The sequence below is a fragment of the Rhamphochromis longiceps genome, linkage group LG7 (genome assembly GCF_057381845.1).
Source record: "Rhamphochromis longiceps isolate RC_006_pf linkage group LG7, R_longiceps_female_GT1.1, whole genome shotgun sequence".
Taxonomy (NCBI): domain Eukaryota; kingdom Metazoa; phylum Chordata; class Actinopteri; order Cichliformes; family Cichlidae; genus Rhamphochromis; species Rhamphochromis longiceps.
The window spans coordinates 18,978,515-19,005,189 of NC_140563.1; the positions used below are offsets into that span (position 1 = coordinate 18,978,515).

Consider the following 26,675-nt stretch of genomic DNA (forward strand, 5'->3'; position numbering starts at 1 on the left):
ATATCGTGATAGATATCGTTATCGCCTGAAATGAAAAAAACATCGTGATATGAAAAAAATCTCATATCGCCCAGCTCTACCTTCAACCTTTCATACCAAAAAAAAATGAATGTTTTAAGTTTTGTTCCCACAACATGGCGCTGTTAAGGGATTTATGACCATATAACTTACAAATTGCAAGTACAGATTCCCAAACGTACAGGAGCAGGTAGATCAGTCTAGTGTTTGGATTTTCTCCGGGTAATGAGGCACAGAAAGTGCAAGTTGCTTACCTTTGTATGTTTGGAGGAATTGCAAGCATTCTGCCCTGACCAGCGTGCTGCTCTCTGTGTTTGTGTGCATGTAGTGGGAAGGAGCTGTACACTTTTTTTCACTTCACTGGAAAAAACATGATGGGAGATGAGTAGGAAGAAAAATAGGGGTGGGGGGGAGGTTCAAGGCAAGATCCAAACCCATGAGGAGTCCAAATGTCTCGGAACAGGGCTTAGTTTTAAAATAATTCTACTGCATTTGTGATGTGCATGCTGTTGTTGACACTGCTTGCTGTGCCATTTAAACAGTACATATCTTATATGTGAATACATGATCCAGGCAACCCTTAAAAAGACTTTTTGAACTTGGTGATGCCAATTGATTATGTTTATATTGATTATTATTTGAATTAGAGCCCAACTAATGTAGTGAGATATCAGTATCTGCATATATAATAGCTGATAATTGAAAATTCAAAAAGTCAAGAAGAGATGGGAGAAATGCCATGACGTAGGGCTGCTCAATTAATCGAATTTTAATCACGATTACGATCTGGGCTTTCAACGATCATCAAAAATGACTGAGCCGATTATTAGCCCCTCCCTCATTTATCCGACACCTTAAAGGCCGGTCCGTGAAAATATTGTCGGGCATAAACCGGTCCGTGGCACAAAAAAGGTTGGAGACCGCTGATTAAGAGGACCCGAGGGAAGCTCGGAAAGCTAAGCAGATGTTATTTGGAGAGGAGAGTGACTGCTGTTGGTTGAAAAGAGAGGTAAAAAAAAAAAAAAAAAACTTCAGTGGTGTTGCACACTATTTTATATTATTTTTTAAAGTCATTGTTAACCCTTTAAAGCCGGTCAGAGCAGCACGCTCCGTTTTGTGTAACTATTTTTTAAATCCCTGTAGAACCGGAACCGCGTAAGCTAGCGCAATAATTTGTTTTGCATATGAAACCGGAGGAGTTGTACTTACATCTTATGCCATCAGCTTGTCCTCGGTCACGGTTTCCTTCCACATAAAGCTTTGCAAAAATTGCATAAAAAGCTCTTGCAGGAACAAAAACATAATATCCCAGAAACACGCTTTGCCGATCCGATCAGCTGTTCGTAACACTTCCCACAGTGAAACAGACGTCAGCGCGAACTGTCGCATGTCCGCCATTTCCTGGCCGAAACCGGAAGTGACGTCATTTTCACGGAAATGTAGTTTTTTTTTACTTGTAGGCCTTAAAAGCCTATACTGGTCATGTTTGACTTTTCTGAATAGTTTCTGGGATGCTTAGAACTCGAATTGCACTGCTGGAAATAGTTTATTTTGATGCACCTGCTGTTTTCTTTGCAAATTTGCATCATAGGATTGTTTTTTTTTTGTTTTTCCTGCAGTATATAAAAATTGGTGTATCTCCAAAATAAAACTATGAAGACACTCAAAATAAATTTCCTGTTGTTGTAAACTATTTTTTGCAACTTTTTTGTATTTAAAGTTTTGAGGGATAAACCTCTTAAATTTCTCCAAGTAGAAATATATGTAAAAAAACAAAACAAAAACGATTTTCAATTTTTTTGTAGTTTATTGCACTTTTTTGCAATTAATGTAGTTACTATGGACTTAATGCATACATATTATTAAAATATGGGCTATAACAGTTATTTAGCAACTTGAAATGCTCCCACAAATGGCACTACAACATGTAAAAAAATAATATAAGGTCTGGCGGACTTGGTTCTATAGTAGGTCTTAAAGGGTTAAATAAATATCGTCAAATAATCGAGATCTCAATTTCAGTGAAAATAATCGTGATTATCATTTTTGCCATAATCGAGCAGCCCTACCATGACGTGACAGTAAAACAAGATTATTTGGCAACTGCATATCCATATTATCTATGCATAACAAAAGTTATAGAAATCTATTTATGTTGTGTGTAGGGCTGCCACAAACGATTATTTTGATAGTCGACTAGTCACCGATTATTTTTGCGATTAGTCGACTAATCAGATCATCATCCACTGAACGTAAAAGTACAGCTTATTGCACCAGCAGCATCTGCTCTTATATAACTATCATTAGCTTACAGCTTTAAGTGTTTAAGGTCTGTGCTAACTAAAAATAAAGACAAGATGATAGTTAATTGAATTCTAATTAAATGTGCAGATTGTTTCGGTGGAGTTTAATAAACTCAGCCGATTTACTCAGGAACAAATAAAATACTGAAAAAAGCCAAACAATAACATTTTTAAGTTATCTAAGTGACTTGTATATGTTTAACCTGAGTAGGGCGGTGGGTTTGAAAACGATCTGCCGGGAGTCCGGTGCTCTCATGGCCCCTGCCTAGCTAACGAGCTAGTGGGTAACAGACGTCTCCGAAAACGTCGGAGCGCTTTTGAAAATATGTGGTGTCTTGATAAACTGAGCAGATATTTGAGGTTTACACAGCTACATTCTCGCCTGAAAATATGTTAAACGTTTATTTTGTGACCCAGAAAGAATAATAAGAGTAATATTAAAACTAACTAGCTGCCGCCATTGTTGACAACTGCGCTGGGCCGCGCTATGAATTCTGGGACACAGTTTCTTCTTCTTCGGGGTTTAACGGCAGCTGGCATCCTTGTACATGCAGTGCTGCCATCTTCTGTTTCAGTCCGTTATTACACTCTTAAATCCTGCTACTTATTCCTGCTTTTGGGATCTTACAAAGCTTCAAATGACGCGTCGACTATTAAATCAGTCGTCGACGATTTTGATAGTCGACGTAATCGTGACTAGTCGACTAATCGTGGCAGCCCTAGTTGTGTGTGTCTGAAAGAAAAAAAGATAAGACATCAGCCGATATATGAGATTTTCACTGACCAAATATTGGCGTTGGTATTGCTCTTAAACACTGTATCAGTCAGGCTTCAATTTAAGTAACAAAGAGCCATCGCCTGTATTAATAGGTCAACTTGTGCTCTGCTTTTCTGAGTGAGCTGGACTCTCATTTGTGAAAATAGTCTTTACTGTACAGGGCTCGCAAAATTGCTAGCGATAGCCGGTCAGGCTATATGATAGTCCGACGGGTGGGGCTGAGATAGATTTTGGTCGCCCGACCGGAGATATCGCTAGCTCCGGGACGTCGGGCTAGCGATTTTGCCAGGCCTGCTGTATAACGTTTGTGATTACCACGCTAGACCTCATTTTACCCTTCCAATATTTCTTTCACCTGACTTGCTTATTTAAGTATCTTAAAGTTCATTTAAACAATAAGCAGAGTTCTGCATTGTTAATTTACAGCTTTTTTTTAAATGATCACATAAGTCTAAGGTTATTCAAATGATATGAATTCATATCACTTGGTTTGATGTTTGAGTCATTTATGTCCTACACTGCTTATTTAAAAATAAAAAAGGTGATTCAACCCAGAATCTCAGGGTTGTTTGAGCTAGAGTTACCTTTGATGTCATTGTCAGGTCTGCAGATATGAGTCATTTTCTGTTACCAAAAAAAAAAAAACAAAACAATGGAAGGAAAAAAAAAAGAAACTTTACAGTTTGTGTGTTTCACCCATCATTGTAAATTACTTGTGATCTAGTTCTTTAGGCAGCAGGAAATGTGAAGCTCAACGCTCCTGTATTTATTTTTGACACGTGTTGCAGTTTGAGTCTGATCCATATGGCAGTCTGCACAACTGCGGATCGGAGGCTCCAACTGGTCCAAACCATAGACTGCATATAAAAAATTCGACATAGCCATTGTGACGTCACCCATTGGCTTTGGGCAAAGCTTGAAGCCACAGTGTTAGCATTTCAGCCTCCATGGTTTCAGTTTTTCGGAAGCAGGAGTTACTATATTTGGACAAGAGGACAGAGTGCTAAGTTTTCAGCAAACACTGGGGTTACAGAACTGCAGCTACAGAGTTACACGCAGCTCTTATGCTGTGTCTCCAACAAAAGAAAAACAAATGAATCCAAATATGGAGGTGACGGAAGTTTAACATTTCAATCTTTATTTAGTCATGCATTACTACAAGTTATACAATTGAAGAATGAAAGGATGAATATGTGTCGCGACGCCAAACTGAGCTGGGATAGGCTTACTGTTTCTTTCAAGCTATTGAGCTCTACTTTGAGCTCTAGCTATGTTTTACAGCTCAGTAAAATTGGCTACTTTGTATTTTATTCATTTGCACAAACACAATTTTCAAAGTAATCTGCATAGCTCTGTTTCAAAGCAGAACTAGCTTGTTATTCTGTGTTATTGGTAATAAAAATAAATCAATTATATGTACACGGTTTTTAATTTAGTTCTGAAAATTTCAGATACGCAACAAAACACAATACATTATACTACGAATAAGCTTATACCGAGTTGCCATATGTGGAAAAATAATATTTTGCCATTTTCATTTTCTTTTAGATCAAACTGTTTTTTAAATATGTGTGTACTGGCTTTCTTTTGGAGTCAGCCTCAGGTGGTCATTAGACGAACTGCAGTTTCTGGCACTTGGACGTTTTCTTTAGAGTTTGCAAGCTGGTCTAAACATCCATACTGTCACACTCATGGACAGGTTGTTTTGTGTGTGTGATTGTGTGTGTGATTCCACTTGGGGGCGGTGTTTCTGCAGACACAAACAAGCCTGCTGACACAAAAAGCACAGTCACTGTTAAAGTAACAGCATATCACTCGCCTGCATTAGCATGCACACACATACCCCCACCACGCACGTATGGTGCACATTGTGTATGAATATGCTTATTGTGTATATGATTGCTCTGACTTCTGTCTGTATTCCTCTGTTTTAGCATACTGTATGTCCAGAAGCAATTTGCAAAAAGACCAGTGTGTGTCTACGTCTGAGTGTGTGTTGCCTATATAAACCCCTTTTCTCTCCCCAGTATTCACCAAGCAGTGAGTAGAAGTAGGCCGCTTAAAGATAGCTCCCAGCAACCTCAATACCAGCTCCTAAAATATATCTGCTCATGAGAGTCATCATCTCCCTCCCTCTCCCTCTTTCTTATTCTTCTTTTGCTCCTTCTTCTTTTGAAAATAGAACAAGAATCAGACTTTAAGTGTGCAGATTGATGCCCTGAGTGAAATACTACTGTGTGTGTGTGTGTGTGTGTGTGTGTGTGTGTGTGTGTGTGTGTGTGTGTGTGTGTGTGTGTGTGTGTGTGTACTCAGGTGTTAATGTGTGATTTACTTGAATAAGGTATACATGCCTTACATAAGACTTATTTCAATGAAGAGGTGACATCAGGATTGTACCAATGGACCCATCAAATTTAGGAGGATTTAGAAGTGATGGCACCCATGAATTTCTCTGTGGTCTGACCCCACTGTGGAAATGTGTACAGCTCAGAAAGACATGTATGAAAGGAAAATAACCACATGATACAAAATAGGGACTGTTTAGTACTTAGTCATTAAAGGATCGGTGGGGTCTGGTCACTAAAGGAACCCTGCTTAAAATGGATTAATGACACAGTTCATATATAACATTTAAAATGTAGGTACTAACAGATCATTATTCATTTTTTAAAAAATTAGTCTGTTGTATGTATCCCTTAAAAGTTATAAAAATACAAGTCACTATATTGCCATCTCCAATTTGCCTGTTTTGTATGATCAGCCTGTAACTTCAAAGCTCTGCACCTGAAAGAAAAACAAGAAAAGGACACTGATCTTGTCACTGAAGCTGAAATCTACAAAAGTTTTTTACATTTTTAATGTTTTTCTTTGTTTTTTAAACATTTACCTAGAATCATTTAGGATGCTGTATTTTATACTCCAAGCTTTACCATCAGGTCTATAATAAGAATTATGGGAAAACTGAAAAATTCTCACCTTCATCTTCAAATCTACACATTGAAGCTGAGCCTTTGCTTATACTTTAAAGTTTTTGCCTGTAAGATTTTTCAGATTGACTGTGACATAAGCCAATATTTGTTGGCATTAATAAATATTTTAGCCGTACAATAGTTGGAAATGATTACCCTTTCATTCGCTCTGATATTGTGATCCCTGCTTAAATCTTTTGCTTTGGTTTCCTCTCACAGTCATTCCTTTGCATAACCTAACAATAGTGGGCAGAGTGGGTAAATATGTGCACTGTATGTAAACCTATTTGTCATACTCTTACACCTTTGTTCTGCTGTGGGCATCGGCTACCCTCCCCCACCTCCTGTGACCATAAAAACAAAAATGGTTATTGAAAAGAAGTGAATAAAAAGTTGAGTGCGCTCTCTCATATCGGCTCAATATTCTTCCTGCTGTCTGGATGCGCTGAGTCTGAGAGTGTTCTTTACCCCCCATTGGCCCACATCCACAGAGAATGAGGACAATAGTTTGGCTCTGAGACATGTGTGCCTAATGTAGTCCTTTTATGTGGGAAAGTGGAACTGTATGGAGATGGGAGAGAAAGAGGATCATTGTGTTCCTGGTTTTCTTTCGGCCTCTTTTTCTCATACATCTGATGGCTCTCAGATGTTTCGACCGCTTACTAAGAAAACACATTTATTGCAGCATCTATAAAATCAGTCACAGATCGTTTGGTTGTAACGATGTTTGTGGAATGGTACTGTGATGGCACGATCATGTTTTGTTGTTATTCATCATTTAGTAGATGTTTCGTTTTGTTCACTCCAAATTAAGCTTTCGGTAAAATCACCCCTGTTAGTGTCCAAAAACAAAGTGATGACCAAAGTGATTCCAGTTCATTTTCAGCCGGGGCTGAGGGTACATACTGAAGTTCAGAGAAATCAGCTGTCAGTTTTCAGTGCAGTTCGTCCTGTGGGAACCATGAATATAGATAACTTTATGGCCATCTATCTGATAATTGTAGCTAATGTGGTCTGAACAAAACTGGCGACTTCCAACCAGCTGCTACCCATAGAGCCATACATTTAGTAAATAGATGTGTTTGTGCAGTAGCCTGATGGAATTGCCATACAAAAGAAGTTATGACATCAGGCTGGTGCAGAGTTAATTACATTCTGTAACGTCAAAGCAGCCATGCTTACTAATTTGCAACATTCCCTGCGATGACCTAAAAAAACACTGAGATATTAAAGGTGTGCAACCGTGTTAAGAACAACACATCGCAGCTGAATAATCCATCAGAATCTCTCTTCATTTTAAACACTTTATGGATATAAGCCCAAACAAGTCAGTGTCGTTTCATACAGACAGTGTAAACTGCAAGCAGTTTTATGATTAATGACTAATCAGCCAAATAAGCCCCAGAATGTCCCTTCAAGCCTGCATACACTCGTGCACGCATCTCTCCACACACCCACACAGCAATATTGAGGTCAGATTGGGAGAAAGACACAGACCCCCCATCATGGCGCACCCTCTGGCTACCTCTCTGTGAGCTGTTCACTCATGTAGAAGCAGACCCATCTGCCCCAAGAGATGGCACACAGAGGGCAGAAAAGTACGAGGCGCACGTTTACGAGCAAGAAAAAAACAGAGGTGGAAATTAGGTTTAGAGAAATTGAGAAAAGATGCCAGATTTTGTGTGTGTGGGGGGGGGGGGGGGATCTGTGCTGTGTTGCCCTGAGATACAGGATGTTGTAATAAGGCAATTGAGAGAGAAAGAGAGAGAGACAGAGGAAGACTGTGAGAGCGATAGAGAGAGGGGCTGGACTATGTAATAGAGGAAAACGGGGGAGGAGGGTATGCCTCAAGGAGAAGTGCATTCATTTTTCTGTCGGTGTGACAAGCCAACTCCCCCTCTGCCTGCGCAGAAAGTGGAATGCTCCGCCTTGCTCTGGGCTCTGTTGTTGTGCAGAGCTGCAGAAGGCCTGACAGAGCCAGCTAGACAGAGAGGAAAGGGTGAAATGCATCGACAGAGACAGACACGCTGTGGATCGAGAGCCTGTGAATAGATTTCATCACCCGGTTCAACCAGCGACACCAGAGAGGAAGGAAACAAAGAAAAGAGGGAGACAAGAAAAAAGGTGCTTCAGTTAAAGGAGGGAAAGTGAGAGAGAGAGAGGCAAGGTGAAGGAGGAGAAGGAAGGAAGGAAAGGGAGGGAGGAAGGAGGCTCAGACATGAGGAGGGGCGCCTGACTGACATTGCTGCTCTCTCTATCAACTCGCACACACACACACACAGGGACATAGGCAGACACACACAGACTGTGCACTGCACAGTAGCTGCTCTTTTATCGCCCTCTGTGGAGCCTCGTCCCCCATCCTTTCTTCTCTTTAGAGTGAGAGGACATAAGACAGAGAGGAAGGAAGAGCAGGAAGAGGAGGAGGAGGAGGAAAAAGACGTGAAGGAGGAGAAGGAGGGGAGGCAGTAACCCTCTCCTCTCCTTTACTCAGACAAACAACCGGGGGTGATAGAGAAGAGCAAAAAAACAAGAGGTGTGGGGGAAAAAGGAGCTTTCTGTTCCATTTCGCCGTCTCCTGTGGTCCCTCGGCCAGAGAGCGGCTAACAGGCACCGCTCATGTCCGTGAACTCGGAGAAATCCTCGTCCCCTGAAAGGTAACACCTCATCTTCCTCCTTCCCTCTCTCATTACTGTTCTCATTTTGCCTCGATATGTTAGTTTGCATATCGTTTTGTTTCTTCCCACGAGCCTCTTCCACCACCACCATCCCCCTCAGCACCTCCATGTTTTGTCTCCTCTCTGTTTCTCTTTCTGTTTCTGTCTCCGTTCCTTCAGCCTTGGTTCCTTCTATTGTCTGGGTCACACAGCAGTTACTGTAGCAGGGCGAAAAACGCAACGGTTTATTGTTGCATGGTTCTGTAACATTTCAACAGAGCGTCCTTTTCTGCATGCACATATGAGCATGTACAGTACATAACACATCTCGATCACACACACACTGTTGTAGACAGATGCATGAGCTCACGCTGCCTTCCGAGGCCGTAACATTTCCTATACGAACAGTGACAACAATACATGCACATACGAACACACGCAGTCTCTTTGTGGTGCTTGAGCTCAGAGCTTACACAGCAAGAGTGTCAACACACGTCAACATCAGCACGGCCAGCAGCAGCAGCAATGCATCTCAGCAGCAGTGCGAGACAACAGATAACCACATGACGCACCTTAGTGCATAATATTCCCGATCGATTGCTCCTTCGGACACAACACAACCTCTTTGCAAAACACACTCACACCCAGGCAGCTTAATCATAATTTGATGAACTGCAAATTCATTGTAAATATACATACCAAATCACCAAACAGTAATGATGAGTGTTAATAGCAAGGTCACCAGGCATTATCAGTGACATGGTACACCTTGGCTAATTGAATACACAGAAACTCGCACACCGTACATTTTTCTAATTGCCAGGACAGGATACACTACGCTGAATGACAGCTACATGCATCAGGGCTAAGCATTCCTTATCTCACCCTCGTTCAGTCAAGATTGTGCCCTCTTTAATAATTTGTACCTATTCGTACCTAATTAGTCACCCCACAGGATCAAAGTGAACACAGTGCTTTTTTTGTTTGTTGGTATGTTGGTTTGTTTAGGGCTACTGAGGTAATCCCGGTTTTTAAAGCCAGTCTTGATTGCGTAGTTCTGGAAGTAAAGATGAGAGAAATGTTTGGGAGCAAAAGCTCAGTTTATTGGTAGTTTCCAAGCAGTCAAACTAAAAGCGAACCTTTGCAAAAGCTTTTTTTTTTCTTTTCCTTTTTTAACTGAATGCATGAGAACATATATCCATTCAGATCTAATCGGGAGAGGTCCACATTCCCATTTTGACTGTGCAGAAAAGAGTGGAAAGAGCTCGATTTGACGGTTGCTGGGGGGCAGGAGCAGGCAGACTGGATGACTCAGGTAGCTAGTGATGCCGTGCCAAGTACGATCAGGCAGAGCCACTGCCATCCACACAACTTGGTGCCAGGTCCCAGACTGGCACACTTAAAACATATGGCGCAGTCGGCACGTAGATGGGCTAAAGTAAATGGGCAGTAACAATATCAGGCAGTATTACATGGGCAGTTGGGCACAGAGGAGAGTGGCTTTTTACTGGTCTCACAAACTAAATTGATAAATGGCATCAGATGCACACACACACATACGATAGGCTGGTGATAAAAGTGAATATGTGCATGTAAACCGTCATATTTATAGCATCTAAACAAATAAATTCTGCTTCCTGACCTTGGGTTCTCCAAATGTACAGTATCACAGCTTTCATTACTCTGTCCAGTTTTTATTTTCCTACCTCCATTGTTTGGGTCACAGCAGTCTCTCTGTAATCAAGAATAATGCAGCAGTCTCTTGTTCCACGGCAGGTAACGCCAAAGAGTTGCACTCATGCACGCACTGCTGCCTCCTTTAACTCCTGCAAGCATGTCCTATGACCAGAGCTGTAGTTCTGTAGAGGTTCTGCATATAAACAAGAAAATTGACATCCAAAGAATTTTTTCTTGCTTTCCCCAACAGAAATGAGCAGAATTGTTATAAAGATATATTTTAATAACTTTTCTCTTAAAGTAGGGTTTTATTTAATCACATGCGAAATATAGTTTTTTTTGTCAGATGGGCAAAAACCAAGTGTTTTCAGTCAGCCATTGATTACATGGAGCTGCAGTGACAATCATTTCACACTCATAGCTGTGAAGTTTTGCTGCTTTTCTGAGTTTTCTCTCTGAATATGAATAGCTTTGATTATTGGACTCTGCTGACATGCAGTAATGATTGAAATTAGTATATTGGTTATTTTCTAACCCCATATGTGAACATGAACTAGTGTGGAAGTTTGACTTATTTTGCACTTTATTAGGGGATTGTATTTTAAGGTCAAGTGAACTTCAGAATCTATGTTTAGCTTTTTTTGTGAGACAAATCAGCTCAGTTTCTTTGACTATAACACCATCTGTGCCCCAGATGCCATGAAACCATACACACATGCATGCACACACTGTTGTGGGGTGCTTTTCATTCGGGATGTGCAGTGATATGTTTGTCACAATAAGTGGATTTGATGTGTGTTAAGCTAAACGGATGGACTCGTCTGGCCTGAAAAGAGCAAGAAGCAGTGCAGTGACAAATTTCTCCTGGAGACGCTGCACTAGGAAGACGATCCCTGTTGTGTAACTTAGCACTTGAGGCATAGTGGAGATGGATGGAGGACGAGAAGTGTGTGTGTATTTGTGTGCATGTGTGTGCCCGTTTGAGGATATTTAAGTGTTTTGACGTCTTTATTGCGTGTGAGCAGCTTAAAGCAACTCTGTGAAGGGTGACGGCACGTCATTTTAGGTCATAATAACGGATGCTGCTGGGTTAAGGGCTTACATCCTTAGAAGACTTTCTTGGGATTAAACACAAGTTGAATAAATAAACAGCCAAAGGTCAAGAGTTTAAAGGCTTTCAAAGGCTGGCTTGAGGTTCGTGTAATTTTCGTAGCTGTTGAGAGGAACAGTTACTGAAACGTTAAACTCTTGGTGCGATTACAACAACACTCAGTTGTGTTGTTGTAAATGCCACATACCTGCTTCGAAAGCATGATGTGCTTCTTAGGCTACACCCAATTAGAATGCGATTGTGTAGCTGGTTTTTCATTAATCGGCATCCACACAATGCAAGTATATATTTTATATCTGCTTGTCACAGGTTGAAACACAGCTTACTGGTTATGCTAGTTACAACCAGATGGTCTGAGCAGCCTCTTTCCTGCTTTCCTTCAGACTGCCCGAGTTAGAAGAATAGGTCAGAAAGAGCTGCCGAGGATGCAGCGCTGGAATGCGTCCAACCGGTCAGGAAGCCGGGCCTATGCAGCAGACAGGCATCACATTCAGCAGCTATCGCATTCTCGCAGAGTATGCAGCTTTGGCTGGCCTACATGGCCTCCACCATCTTCTTTAGTCCGACCCAGAAACGGGGCGCGCGAGCACACGTGCAGGCATACCAGTGGCGCAACATGACAATAGCTAATGAAGCGTGTCAGGGAGCTAGCTCGTAAACTAGCCCCCTGCCCTGCCCGTCTGCCCTCCATTACCACCTGCCCCTCGCTCATGGCTGAAAAGAAACATAAGATTACATTTTACTTTCTCTCTTTCCACCTCTTTATTTTTTCTTTTTCCTGCCTTCAGTGTGAGACAGATGGAAGAGGAGGAAGAGGAATCTCATGCATGCAATCTCTCCTGTCCCTCTGAGGGCTTTTGGTGATATTGCAAATGTAAATAACAGTGTCTGCTACATGCACACCCACAGAAACTACCATGAAGTTTTCAGCCCTTGCAAACTAGTCTAACCTGACTGCACAGTCAAAGCTCTGCACTGCAGAATAACTCTGGGAATTTCCACCTCGTGTACTGAAGTCCTATGCGGTTAATCAGCAATAGGAATCACTGAGTCAAACATGCAGCAGAAAGGAATAAGATACCTCACAAGTAGTAAGTCGATCACCAGTGGTCATGTGATCTGGACTTGGGCATCTGATCCGGTGAGAGATCCTCAGTAGGATTTACAGTGTAGGTTCAAAGGTCGTGTAGCGGCACCAGTAGATGCATGATAGGATGATGCTGTCAGTGCTCTGGGATGAAACTTAAATTACTTATTGATTATTAATTAACGCCTTGTATATGGAAATGTAAGCAAAATAAATACATGTTTACCCTGAAAACACACACCTACACTTCTGGAAAAGCTTTTATGAGCTCACGCTCTTCCCAAGCACAAAGGCTTCCGCGTTTGTTTATCTTCACTTCTAACAAAAGCACATTTTCTTTTTCCACTAGTTTTGGCAAATTGCTCACAAAAAAAATTACCACCGAAACTGTTTTTGTTCTGCTTTAAAGAAAGTGGGACCGTTTTCCCTTAAATCCACATGACAACCAGCAGAAATGCATTTTAACTGGCTTGACTTCCTTGTGTGTGTGTGTGTGTGTGTGTGTGTGTGTGTGTGTGTGTGTGTGTGTGTGTGTGTGTGTGTCCAGTCCCTAGTCCCTGTTGACTCAATATGTTTACACACACAACATTCCAGTCTTCCCTGCAGGCCTTTAATTGGTCCTTTCAAATCACCCACTCTTTCCACTTTCTATTTTTTCCAAGCCTCATTCTTGCCCTTCTATTCAATCTCTCGTCCTTTCTATTCCTCACTTTTCTGCTCTATACCTCCCTCTGCCATCTGTTAAGTTGATTCTGGTCTTTTTTTTTTTTTTCCTGTTGGAACCTGATGTTGTGCATCACTTATTATATATTTCATAACTGTTAGGTTGACTGTTTCTTTCCTGCAAACTTGAAACTGTAACTAACAGATACAGTTGCAATAAAATGCTACTTATACATTTTGATCTTCTTTGTTTCTTTAACTACACGCTTTTTTTAATTGGGAGAGATAATAAATATTGCTTTGGTCTTTCCTGTAATTGCAAAATGATATTTTTGAAATGCTAATATATTGTTTACTGCAACCTGCTCTCCTTTAATTCTAACGAGCAGCACTAACAGTGCCGATTCACTGTAGTTCCATAACGATACAGGTCCCTGCTGAAGGAGAAACAGAAAAAGACGAGGGAGAACATTTTTCTTTACATCCCCTATCTTACTGTAAAACGTCTCAAGCTGCAGTGCAGATAGTTAGCATGCAGCTACAGGGCCTTTCCCTCTCATTAGTTCACAGCTATCTGCCATCAGCATATTAGTCTTCCTGGAGTCGATTTTACTGCTACGACACTGTAAGTTATACTCAGCAGAAATGGGTGAAATGGAGGAAGAATGAGAGAGGGGGGGGACATGGAGGAGAGAGTAGGGAAAAGTTTGAGATTCTTGGAGGGTTTGGGGGGTTGGCGAGTGGAGAGACATGGTACGACGATAGCCCTGGGAGAGAGATGATCCCGCAGAGGAATTATAAAGATGATAAAGCCAGAGTGAGAACTCTGGAGAAAGAGACCAGGATAGAGACAGAGAGCAAAAAAACAGCAGAATCCTCAGGAGAGAGGGGCTCGGATAGATAAAGATGATTGGGGAAGGGGGGGGAGGGAAGGATGAGAGGCGAGGAGAGATGGAGGGAGAAGATAGATGGCTCTCTGCAGATTTGCGCAGTGTGCTGGGTAATGCTAGGTCACCGGAGGACTAATCTCCGCTGATGCTGCAGCGCTGAAGCAGTGGAATGATAATAGCCTGTTTGTGCTCTGCGTGTTTGTTTGTGTGGCTTACCATATGCATGCGTGTGAAAAGATAGCGGGCTTGCTTTTGAAGGTACCACTTTTTTTTTTTGGTCCCCTGATAGAGTCACACAAACACACAAACCTGTATTCACGCAGTTCACCCAATCCTCAACGCTGCCCTGTGGGATTGAGTCACGCGTCGGCTGCATAACTGTGAACAACATTCATCTGTTGTGTCTGAGAACACTGTTCAGCTGTTGTGTCTTCCTGACCTGCAGCACTTGTTTGAATTTTTTATTTTTTTCCTGCATCAGCACCGAGTTGGGGGGTGTTATTCAGCTCTGAACCGTGTACCAAAGATTCCATATAATCCTGCATTTCATATCAGTGATACTGTACTGATACAACAAGTATCAGTATATTGTATTGATATAAAAAAGGTTAATAGCTGACCTTTCAGCAGTGAAAAGATCTTTGTGATATTTTTATTGCGTTTTTGTGTGTTGCTGCAAGTTACGCCGATCAGCCGTGACATTACGGCCGCTGACGGGCGAAGTGAATAACATTGATTATCTTTTCATTGTGGCACGTGTTAGTGGGTGGGATATGTTAGGGAGCAAGTGAACATTTTGTCCTCAAAGTTGACGTGTTAGAAGCAGGAAAAAAGGGCAAGTGTAAGGATTTGAGGGAATTTGAGAAGGGGTATATTGTGATGGCTGGGTCAGAGCATCTCCACAACTGCAGCTCTTGTGGGGTGTTCCGGTCTGCAGCGGTCCGTATCTATTAAATGTGGTCCACGGAAGGATTAGTGGTGAACCAGTGACAGGATCTTGGAGGCCGAGGGTCATTGTGGGGAGGGACGGATACTCCGTCTGGTGCCATTCAACAGATGAGCTACTTCTCAAATTGTGAACATAAACAAACATCTGCAAAGCTCAATGAACTGAAGCAACATTGTAGAGCAGAACAGAATTCCTCCACAATGAAGTGAGAGACTGATAAAGTCATACAGAAGACAAATCAGGTTAGTTTGGCTGTAATCAGCTCCATGAGCTACTGAATCATTGGGTTACTTTTTCACAGGACTGCGTAGCGTCTTGTGGAAACTTTTTTTTTCCATATGACTGTATGTGCCTGTAAACTACCTGCCCCACCTTTAACTGAAAGCTGCAAAGAAAACTTAATGAACTGGATGTTATTCTGAGTGGATGTCAGATCCAGAATAGATCCAGGTCTTGTAATCCAGTCCTGTAGGTTTTGTGTCTTCCTGTTGGTGCTGGCACACTCTGCTAGAAGCAGGTGTGGTAAACTTGGCATGTCGTTGTTATGAATATTCTCTTTAGTTATCTGAAAAGTAAATGCAACACTCCCCATAATAACAAGGTAATACTCTGTTTTATATAAGAAGAAAATTACTAAACCAATAACCTGATAATAATCAGTGTTTTCTTTACTTTTTGGGTTGTTTTTTTTTAGAAACCTCCTGTTATCTCAGTCATGTGATAACTGCATATCTGTATATATTAAACTGCTTATTTTAGTTGTGTAATCAATTCTAAATTTAGTTTGTTTATATGGATAGCCAGTCTGGCCAAGGGGCAGCCCACATGGATCATTATTTTTAATTAAAAAGTGAAAGCAGGGTTGGGTTAGGAAACCATTGTCACCAGATACACTGGTATACTAATAGACAGACGTTCAACTCATGTTATTACTATGTAATTACTATTACTATTTAGTATCTTAATTGATATTACAGTGTATTTTCATTTGTTTGTAATAGTGATGAGGATGAAGATATGGTAATCGGTCATCAGTGTTGCATTTGTGATATCTGTGTTACATGATCTGAAAACACAGCTGTACATAATAGATGTAGCTTAGTCTGTGTTATGGTATGTTTTTGCTTCAGTGGCTATGTGCTCACATACTCCCCAACCAGATGAGCACTGAGATGGCATCTTAGCAGGGGTGTCACAACCCCATGTGACTTGTGCTGGAATTCAAGGCTTGGTTCGTCTTGTCCATCTACTGCTGTTCTGTGAGTCTGCAGCTGAAGGCTGGAGCTGTTTTCTCTGTTCAGCCATTCGTCCATCTCTCAAACTTGTCCTATGGAGTTTAGCTCATGTCCTGCCACTAAGAAGAGATGGGGTCTGGCTCTTTGTGCGCTCCGGCTGCGCCACAGAGCCCTCCGAGACAGGTAGAAGGGGAATAAAAATGTGTCTAATGGGTGCTAGATTGACAGAACTAATGGGCTAAATTCTGGGGTTTAGTTTGTATGGCTAAGTTTCCAGATTAAGGTCTTTTATTTAATATTTTATTTAAAAAAACAACAACAAAACATGTAAAGTGGAAAAGAATGAGTAATAGGAAGTGATAAAGGCCAGCTGGATTGACAGAATTATTTGGCTAAATAATGATTTGTATCTTTGCACGGGCTCCGTGTTGAGTGAGTGTTTTTTTCACACACAGAAATGGGAAGATGACTGACAAGGAGAGATCAGAAGCTTTGCTTTGGTCCCAGAATAACAATAAGACAAAAATTCAATGCAGAGAGACCAAATCATTCATGTGCGACTGTCAGGATTTGCATCTACACATTTATAAAGCCAGAACAGTAGGACTGGTTAAAAATATTTAAATTCTTTTTTTTAAAAATAGCTGTAACAGTTGCCATAATCTTAATCTACTAATCTAATAAATTACTAATAACTTAATAACTCAAATATAAGGATTTGGTTGGCTTTTTGTGCTTGATAAAATATCAAGTCTCTCTTTCTTTGTGCCAGATCAGTGTATTTAGGACAACAAATTGAGTCCATAAAGCCTTTGAGGTGTGCTTTGATTTTGTTGCACATTAAATAAACATTTTCTGCAGTGGGTTTCTTTCCAGAGTGATATAGAAATACTTAAAAAATTAATATCTCTTACAAAACGTGGAAGTTTGCAGCGTTTTTTCCCAGCTCAGCTTTGTTTGTGGTTTTCATTTAGTGCAGTCGTGTTTGTCTTTGCATTCATTAGGCTGATTTGAACTGTCATTTCATTAGTGGGGAACTGCAAGCAGGCTTGGATATGTCATACCAGAGAGAGCGAGGTGATCACTGCTATTTATGAGACATCCTTTTGACATTCAAATGTGAATCTTATCACACCTCTGCTTTTCCAGTGTGCTATTGTATAATAATTAAGAAGCTGTGATTTTTGTTCTTTATGGATGAGATATGATTTAAACTAATATGAGGAATTCGAGACCAAGAAAACCGTCTAACCACATCGAACCATAAAATGGGAACATATTACCTCTTGTGCCTCGTGTACTGTTACCTAGTTGAAGATGGGGCAATTTTTAACGAGTAAAGCTCCATGTGAGTGATACGCAGGCTGTGGAGGGACAGTAAATATCTTTTTAAGTCATTATTAATTCCTTAATTTATATTTTTGGGAAAAAGCTGTAGGGTATTAAACCCAAAAAGATGTATTTTTTTTATCTTTGACACTCTGACTTTTCAGAGAGAAAAAAGAGCAAATTCATCCTATGTAGCAGCAGCTTGACATTAATAATGATCTGCTTCTTTTGGCTGACAGAGCCATTTCATCTTTGCTAATATTGTCAAACTTGCTATGCCTAAAAGGTTTGTAATTGTAGAGACGTGTAAACCAGCTGTGGTTCTTACTGGGAATAGTAGAGTTCAAGTTGATCTGTTGGGCAAATTTACCACAGGCCTTTTTTTCTATTATATATTCTATTAGGGTTTAAAATGTCTCATGATGAACAACCTATTTTCCAATACCAACATATGTGTCATCTGTCAGTAGCATCAGCCAGCTAATATGTTAGTCTGGTTGGTGACGCAACCCACACATGCTGCCTCTGTGCCTGTGCTCTGTGCCTACAGTGCTGTAGTAGTGTTTTACATACATGCACATAGCTTCTTCTTTCTTTTGATGCTATCACTTGCTGGGGGCGGATTTTACCTCCACAATAAGGGGCTTTGTGGCTGGCTGTCGTCACTGGAATGTTTAATATAGAACGCAGAGTAAGTAAATGCGCTGTAGAGAGCGTTCAGCATGTGCTGCTGAATTGAAGCTACAGCAGATACAGTACCCAGAAGCTCTGTGTGCAAAACATGTGGCTGGATGTTTTTGAACTGAGCAGCAGACTAATAGTTTTCAGTTCAAATAAAATGTTGCAGAAAATATACATCTGATGCACAAAAAGACAAAATGTTAATGAAATTGATGTTTTTAGGGAGGTGAACATTTTGATCGTTGTGTTAGGGAAATAGCAGTAAAGCCGTGTCACTCTGCCGTCTGTGTGAACACGCATGTGTATGTCAACTCTCCAGCCACATAGCAGTGTTTCTGTTTTCAATGCAAATTTTATTCCAAGTCAAAGAATTTTCCATGCAGCCACAGACACTCAATGCTGCAAATGTGTTCTGGTGACCAAACATCACTGCATATGTGCACCGTACGGCATTTGCATTGATTCTGTTTGCTGGATTTTGTTGCCTTTCATCTTTGTGTGGGTCTGCATTTGTGCCTGTGTGTATACTGTTTGTGCACGCTCTACTTCATGTATGTGCTCTAGCATAGAGCGGATGTAATGTGTGTGTGGTCGTGTATCCATCAGCTCCCTCTGGGGAATTTTACCAGCAGCTAGTTTAGTGAGTATAAATTGATGGGACTTGAACTCTGTGGCACAGGGGTTCAGTGTTTATTCATAGACAGCTGTGGTGTTTTGATTAAATATGGACAGAAGAGCACAAAATAGCAAACCCATTAGAGGAGATGTTACCAAATTATGGCTTACATCTCAAGTGATGGCTACTTAGCTGATGCTTTTGCCCAGAATGACAGAAAGAGAGCACGTAGCAGTGTGTCTGTCTTTTTTTGGTTTATGGAAAGCACATAGATTCTTTAAGGTATTGTATGTTTTTCAAATTGCGTCAGTGCTGACATCTTTACCAAGCTACTTTTACTGATCCATGTGAAGAAATTTTAAGTTTTTTAAGTTGCACAAAAGCTCTGGGAATAATAGTTGGTGATACAAATCTTAAGTGGCATAAATATAAAATAGGCCAGATTTTCACAAGAAGCGCACAGAATTAAAAAAAGCAGCATCAGGAGCATTACTGTAAATCTGCTTGGTGCTTTTTTAAAATGCTTGCGAGCTGATGGGCTGCTTTGTGTCTGTTCTTTGTCTTGTTGATTTGTCATGTTAGCTCCTCCTGAAGAAGTTGCATAGTTTGGGCAGAAGCCACATGCACAGAAGGCACCTTAATAATACTGCACGGCTGGTGGTACGAAACAGGATCCTGCAAAGTTATAACGTGCTAGAGCCAGAGATTGTGATGTGGGGGAAGTGCAGCCAGTGACGTCAGGACTCATCCTGAAAATAGCGGTGAGATCTAAGTTCTGCACTCAGACAGATCCTCCGGAGGAGAGGAGAGAATGAGTCAGCGGTCTTGCCAACACGGGCTGAGAAGGAGAGAGTGAAAGATGAACAATGAATCAATCAGAGGTAGAGATGCCACCAATGGAATGCATAAGCAGAGCTGAAGGACACCTGCGGTCTCAAACCCACGCCTTATCGTTTTGAAAGTAGAGAACTGTGTTCTTGTTGCTAAGGAATATACCTGTTACCTTGGTGATAATGGGATATGTTTAAGGATGAGTCATCAAGTTTGCAGTCGAGAGTGGTCAGCTGTTTCGTGCGACTTCTCAGTGGTCAGAGACATGTTAGCAATGATTGTGGTGGTCATTAATAATTGGTAGGGGGGATTCCAGGTTAGAAAGTCTCAAAAGACGTGCTGTTGAAGCAATCAAACTGGCCAATCAAAAGGCAGCGAGCAGTGTGGAGGAAGGTGTAATGTATAGTCTTTTGGCTGTGGCTATTAGAATTATTAAAAAGAATAAAAAGATTATTTAAGTGACAAAAATGTATGACATTGCTTTAAAGAGGCGCTCTACCCTTCACTCTTTTATTTTTGAATGTCACATATTTTTCATTGTTGAAGAAGTGCTCAGAATGATTATATCGTAGTTTAGAAATACTTTATCTGTTGTATTATTTAATTACAATTTGTCAAGTAAAAAAGAAAAAATACAATGCATATTTCTCTGAAATGCAATACGTGTGTAAAAAGTACCTGTCACGGGCTGCGTCTGTGACCCAGCATTTTCAGTTTATTTTGTATTTTCATTTCTTATTATATTGGGAACATGTGAAGTTTTTGTTATTGTTAGTGAGGATTTAGTTGAGTTTCTTTCTAGCTTTTTGTTTCTTCTATAATTCCTGATTTATAAGTCCCAGGTCATGCTCATGTTCCATGTTCATGTTTTTTCCTTATAGCTTCTCGCGTGCGCCTGCCCTGAATCATGTTCATATCTTTTGTCACAGCTGTCATAGGTTAGTTTTATCCAGTTTAGGTTTCAGTTTAGTTTTCGTCCCTGTTCACTTTCCCTTGTTTTTTTTGTACTCATGTTATCAGCCTTAATAAATAAAGGGCTTGCTTACAAACTATAACATAAATAAGTAAATGTACAATCCATTGGGCAACAAAAACACCCAACGTGCAAGGGCTGGAATCCAATGGAAACTAGTTAAGGTGTCTCTGTGAAAAGAAAAGCAAGAACAAATAAGTCCAAGACTGGGTAGGCAGAAACATTGACGTCATTTTCACACATTGCTGAAAGTTGCCTCAAACCTTTCAAATGGGAGCACAATAAATACGAACTATCAGCTCAAATACCAAAGTGTACAGACTCTTGAGATGGATTCTCAAATATTTTCTCACAATCGCAGACGCTGATTGTATTCTAATGACTCACTGATCTAACTGATGACTCAGCAGACTGAAAGATGGTATCTGGTGTCTTATCAGGTCTAAAGCAGATAACTAAAGTTGAAGAGTTTTAGTAAGGAGCCTTTGGTATGAAGCAGATTTAAAGCACCAGGTTTTAACTGTTTTTGTTTGATATTCCTCTTTTTGTTTCATTTAAATATTGTATCACATAAACATTCATTAAAATCCCATCGAGAGACATTTATTATACAAAAAATGAGGAAAAAAGAGAAAAAAAATACACATTTGTTTTCTCTTATTTTATATACCAATTATCTAAATTGTTTCTTGTGAGGCTTCACTTTCATATCTTACACAGTTTGTTTAGCAAAGTCTTCAATTTTACTTTAGTTAAGTTAGTTACTTGTTACATTTTGCAAGCGTTATTTGTGTACGTATGAAGTTCTGGTTGATATTATTTGCATACTGAAGTTTAAAAAAAGGAAACTGATGGGGTCATTAACTTTCCAGCAGCAATTTCAGATGAAAAACTCTGTGATAAAAGTTTTCATACTGGCACATATTTGACAATTTATACACTGGTTACAACATACAGTGCTCAAGGAACTCTTGAGTCTAGACTTAAATATCTTGTTGACTGGTATACCTGAACTTATTTTTAAATATTCAAAATTAAACTTGATCAGGGCTTAAAGGAAGGGAGGTTGAGAAAATTCTTGTTTTCTGGCTTTTTTCTTTTCTGGTCAGTGAGCTAATATTAAGCTAATGTGTCATGCTATCTCTGCTGTCTTTGGGCGAGGTTTCACCTTATATTTTTGTAAATATGCTCAGACATGTTGGCAATTTGTGGTATGATGGGGAATTTACTGGCAGGAAAGTTGCTTCACAATTGGTAAAGAGTGTTTGGTGGAATCCCAGTTTCAGTCACCTACCTGTGGAGTTTTTCAAATAGGAGAAAGGTGTAATGGAGCTCAGACACTAGCATCAAGATCTGTTGTTGCTAGAAGTGACCAACAGGATAGTATTATTATTATTATTATTATTATTATTATTATTATTTAATGATAAATTAAAGTGTAATTTTTTTTACAGTGTTGTTTTAGGCCAGAACAAAATTTGAATTGATGTGTACGTCAGTAGTGGTGCGTATTGAAATGTTTTCTTTAGTAAATTCAATTGTAAACTGATGTCTGGATAAATCACACTGGATCCAGTGCACTGGGCTGTTGAAAATGTAACACTGGCTCTATAAATGCCATTGTAGGGTGGGAGTGTGGAAATGCTGAGACTGAAAAAGGGCTGTGCATTTCCTAGTGGGCTCAAATATGTTCTCATGAACACACACACACACATTCACTTGGGTGAGGATGTCAGGAAGCAGTCTGGGCATGTTCGCACACGTAACAAAATGTTGAAGGATGCGAGGCAAATTCTGCACCTATTTACCTCCACAGTACAGGGTTATAACCTTAAGGACTCCTGCCCCAGCCTGTGCTATATAGTCAGATGTATTTGAACAGAATAAAGAAACTTCACAGAAAACTGCATATAATGCCCTGTTTAAAGCATGAATTACTGCAGGAGTGGCGAGTAGGGCTCAGCAGAACAAACATACAACCGTCCTCTTTTATACGAACACAAAAATACATATACCGCACAAAAGGCTGCTTCTCCCACATTGCACTGAGACACGCCCTTGTCATCCTGATAGTCAGCAGCAGCACCTCTTACAATATACAGTTACTTAACAAGTAAGTGGTATGCTTGCAGTGGGGGTAAGAACAATGGTCCGAAACCTTTACAGTACTGCTTAAATGCACCAAGCTCAAAAATGAAAGGGCAATTGAACATTTAAAATTAACAATCAGAATGCCATATGTCAAACCATGCCGGTTCTTACTTTCATGTGATTACTGTACACCTCCTACCACCTCTACTAACCCATAATAACAAAAGAAGTTAGATTGAATATGATGTTCTTAGATATACTTTCAAATGAACATTTTTCAGAAAAACGTAATTCCAGAATAGAGTTAGAAAAAGAGAGTTTTGAGCCTGAAGTTTGTCCCAATAAAGGAATTATCAGGATAAGACATAGAGGTGGCACAGTCCCGATACATAAAAACTGTTTCACATGACAGTAAATCTGTGATATTAATACAAGGCAATCATCTAGAACAGACAGTTACTGGAGACAGAAACATGCACCGAAAACTTCAAAAACATGAATTTATTTATTTTTATTTATTTCCTGCATTTTTATCATTTAAAATGCATTTTAATAATGACACAGTTCATTCAAAAAGCTCTGTAAATTGTTTCCCCCATGCTGTGTGCCATTTTTCTCATGCTAATATCCTCTTCTTCATTGCAAGTTATTTTCTGTAGACTTTAACCTCAGGGGGTTTTTCCTGCCTCATAATGGTCATTTGGACGGTGACTACACATGCAAGCCTGATTGCTCCAATACAGTCAACAAGTCTGTTTTAGATTATTTGACCCCGAAAAAAATCTTTGCATTTTCCATTTTGTGACCATTTCATGAACAACAATGTGTGTTATGCTTCAGTAAAAGAAACCAGTTAACAATAATTGCTGAAACAAATGTAATTGTTATTTGCCTCTGGCTAATACCTCTTTGAGAAGCACCAAAAATGTCAGTCTGTGTTTGATAAACACCGTAACAAGGAACTGTGAAATAATTGCTGCTAATTTAGCTTAATTTGGGATCCACTGAGTGTTCTTTAAAGCATTTTAATGATAATATTAGCACTGGGCGCTAGTATGTCGATAACGAGATTGCACAAGGAATTAAAAAGATGTAAAGATGTTTTAAACCACACAGTAACTGGCTAATTTAAAATCAGCAGCATACTGTTTTTGCGTTTACACAAAAATATGTTAAATGAAATCTGGGTGAAAATCAACCTACATCCAGAGTAAAAGTATCAGGGGAAAATAATGATGAGGGCTAAAAATACAGCAGCTACTTCCCATACGTGCGGTAGAATTGGAAGCAAATTCTGGTCTTAGTGTGCAAATTGGTGCCAATTAGTGAAGTAAATTGATTAGGACACCTTTAACAACTTAGGGAGGAGACTAATCACAGCTGACTGGTTGGCCTGATACCCCTGGACACTTATTGGATAAGAGTCACTCATTTAAAATGCCAGATGTGGCACATAGTTTACAGACGTTTTACAGTAATGTTACGGACAACTTAGGCAGTAATAACAAAAATAAAGATCAGAATGTTGTGTAAATTCACTTTTTACTTAAAAAGCACACAAATATCAGAGTGTGCGTGTCTTTGGCAGTAATGACTTTAGCTGCATTTTGGTGTTGAAGGACAAGGCTGTTTGTCTTTTTCCTTTCTTTGAGCTGCTCTCTTCTCACTCTCAGTTTTTCTCTGTTTATGTCTCCATTTTGTTCAGATTAACTTCTCTTGTTGTCGGCCTTCTTCTCTCTTTCTGCCTCTATTTTTCTGTCCCTGCTTATGTTTGCCTGTTTCTCTCTCTGCTGAACCTTCTTCTTCTATATGTCTCTCATCTGTCTCTCCATATCAGTCTCTGCACTGCCTGCATAATCTGTTTGACTGTCTCCCTGCCTTTTCTGTCCCTCTGGCTGTCTGCCTCTTGCTTTGCCTCTCGGTCTCTGTTTATTTCTCTTCCTTATTTTTTCGTCTCACCTTTCTGATTCTTTTTTTTCTTTGTTTCTTGTTTTTGTGTTTTTTTTTCTGTCTGCTGGTTACTTCTGTATTCTGTCATGGTTTCTCCTCTGCCCGTCTTTCAGACTCTGGCGTCTCTGCTCTTTGTGTTTTTACTGCCTGGCTCAGCTCCAGAAAGTTATGGGGGCTAAGTGTTTGTGCAGCCAATGGCAAGATGGGCCGTATAAAAGCACTGAGCTTATAGATGTGATGTACGACACTCTACGTGACTGCTTTGATAAAGAAGTAGCATCCTACTGCAAGGACACAGCCTTCGACTGCTTGTGTGTGCGTGTGCGTGTGTAAGAGAGAGACAGCTGTAAAATACTAATCAAATTTCAATGCCAAGTTATCTGTCACCTTTAGCTGCCACGGTGTATCTGTGTATGCATGCATGTGTTTTGGCCAATCTCATCAACGCTTTGAGTCCCGGAGTACCACCAACTCACCACCCCTCCTTGCTCTACAGTTGCCGTGGCAACATACCAAGAGGCTCCATCATGTGTCTCTGCCTGTGACCACATTTTTATAACGGCTCACAAGCTACGGCTTTGTGTGTTTGTTGGTTTGTTTCGGGTTTTTTTTTCGCCTTAATTTTAGCATCTGATCATGCTGAAGGTACCGTGAGGTGATGCTGACTACAAAGTGTTTTGGCTTCTGCTGGCCTCTGCTTTGATGTCTAATTCAGTTTTCCAGAGATATCATTCAAACAGCGAGCTCTCTACAAGGCAAAGCTTCCGAAGAAAAATAAAGATTAAGTGCAGATTTTTCACTCCCTTTTCCTAGCACTGATAATAGTGAGTGAAGGTTTGTTTTTTTTTTGTCTAATCCCAGCATGTTGCATATGTATGTTTATTTTTTTTAATTCCTGTCTCTGTATAGAGAACAGCTGGTGTCATGTAGCTCAGGTGTTTATCAGTATCCATGCCCTGCTGATGCTGTGACTCCATTACCTGGTTGGTTGTCGTGGTGCGACTAGACTGGAGTTCATATTTTTCCAACTTGAGCAGCAGATGCTATAAGCGCGAATGCACAAAATGAACCACATAAAATGCAGCGCATATTTTTTAGTCGCGCTAATTGTTCGCGCGAATCAGACAGAAAAGCGTTTTCGCTACGCAAATCTGCTTCTGATTTGTCGCGGGACCCGCAGTCGCGCTTCATCGCGCTCCTCCATTGACTTTACATGTAAACCTGACTCTTTAGTTGCTTCTATCGCTTTCGGTGTGTAGCACCAGTGTTGCCAACTCCTCAGTAAGGAAAATCGCTATTGGTTGTCCTAAAAGTCGCTAGAAGTCGCTAAATGACGTCATAGCCTAATTTGCATAATTGGACATGCTAATGTAATTGTAACCTAGGTTGTTGGAGAGAGAAATAACATCGTGGAAGAGACATAGAGTGAGTAAAAAACGTCCTAAATGCATTTAGAATTTATTTAGAACTACAAATTAAATTTATTTTAGCAATTATTGTTTTTTGTAATGTCACAATTCCAACCCTGCTGCTTTGGCTTGGACCAGCAAAAGTGACCCGAAATTGGCCCTCTGGAGTAGTTACTTTGTGTGTGTGTGTTTGTTTATTAGTAGTTTTAAACCTTGTGATCGACAAAACAGCATAACAGTAAAAGAAGAACTGACTGAATAAGAGAAAAGTCGCTAAGGGGGTCTGAAAACTAGCTAAATATAGTGACAAAGTCGCTAAGTTGGCAACACTGGTACCACTGTAACTGGGAGCTTCTTCATCAAACACCAGTATTGGGTTGGATGACTTCACACACGGTGGTGTGGTTCTGAGGGAGGAAACTGCATAGACGCCAAAATGTTTTTGTATGAAGTGACCA

The 26,675-nt window shown here is 40.2% G+C and overlaps 1 protein-coding gene across 9 annotated transcripts in view; it reads left to right on the plus strand.

Annotated features, from left to right (window-relative positions):
- Positions 1 to 26,675, plus strand: part of srpk2 (SRSF protein kinase 2) — a 77,285-nt gene that overhangs the window by 19,698 nt on the left and 30,912 nt on the right. For 4 of the 9 annotated variants that reach the window (XM_085412710.1, XM_085412709.1, XM_085412717.1 and 1 more), the window contains exon 1: positions 16,375 to 16,520. The exons of 4 other annotated variants lie outside the window; for them this stretch is intronic. In XM_085412710.1, coding sequence (XP_085268836.1) covers positions 16,432 to 16,520 — 89 coding nt within the window. In that variant the 5' untranslated portion in view covers positions 16,375 to 16,431. Of the gene's footprint in view, positions 1 to 8,015; positions 8,726 to 16,374; positions 16,521 to 26,675 lie in introns of those variants that run through there. One more of the 9 variants, XM_085412715.1, reaches the window with a different exon arrangement.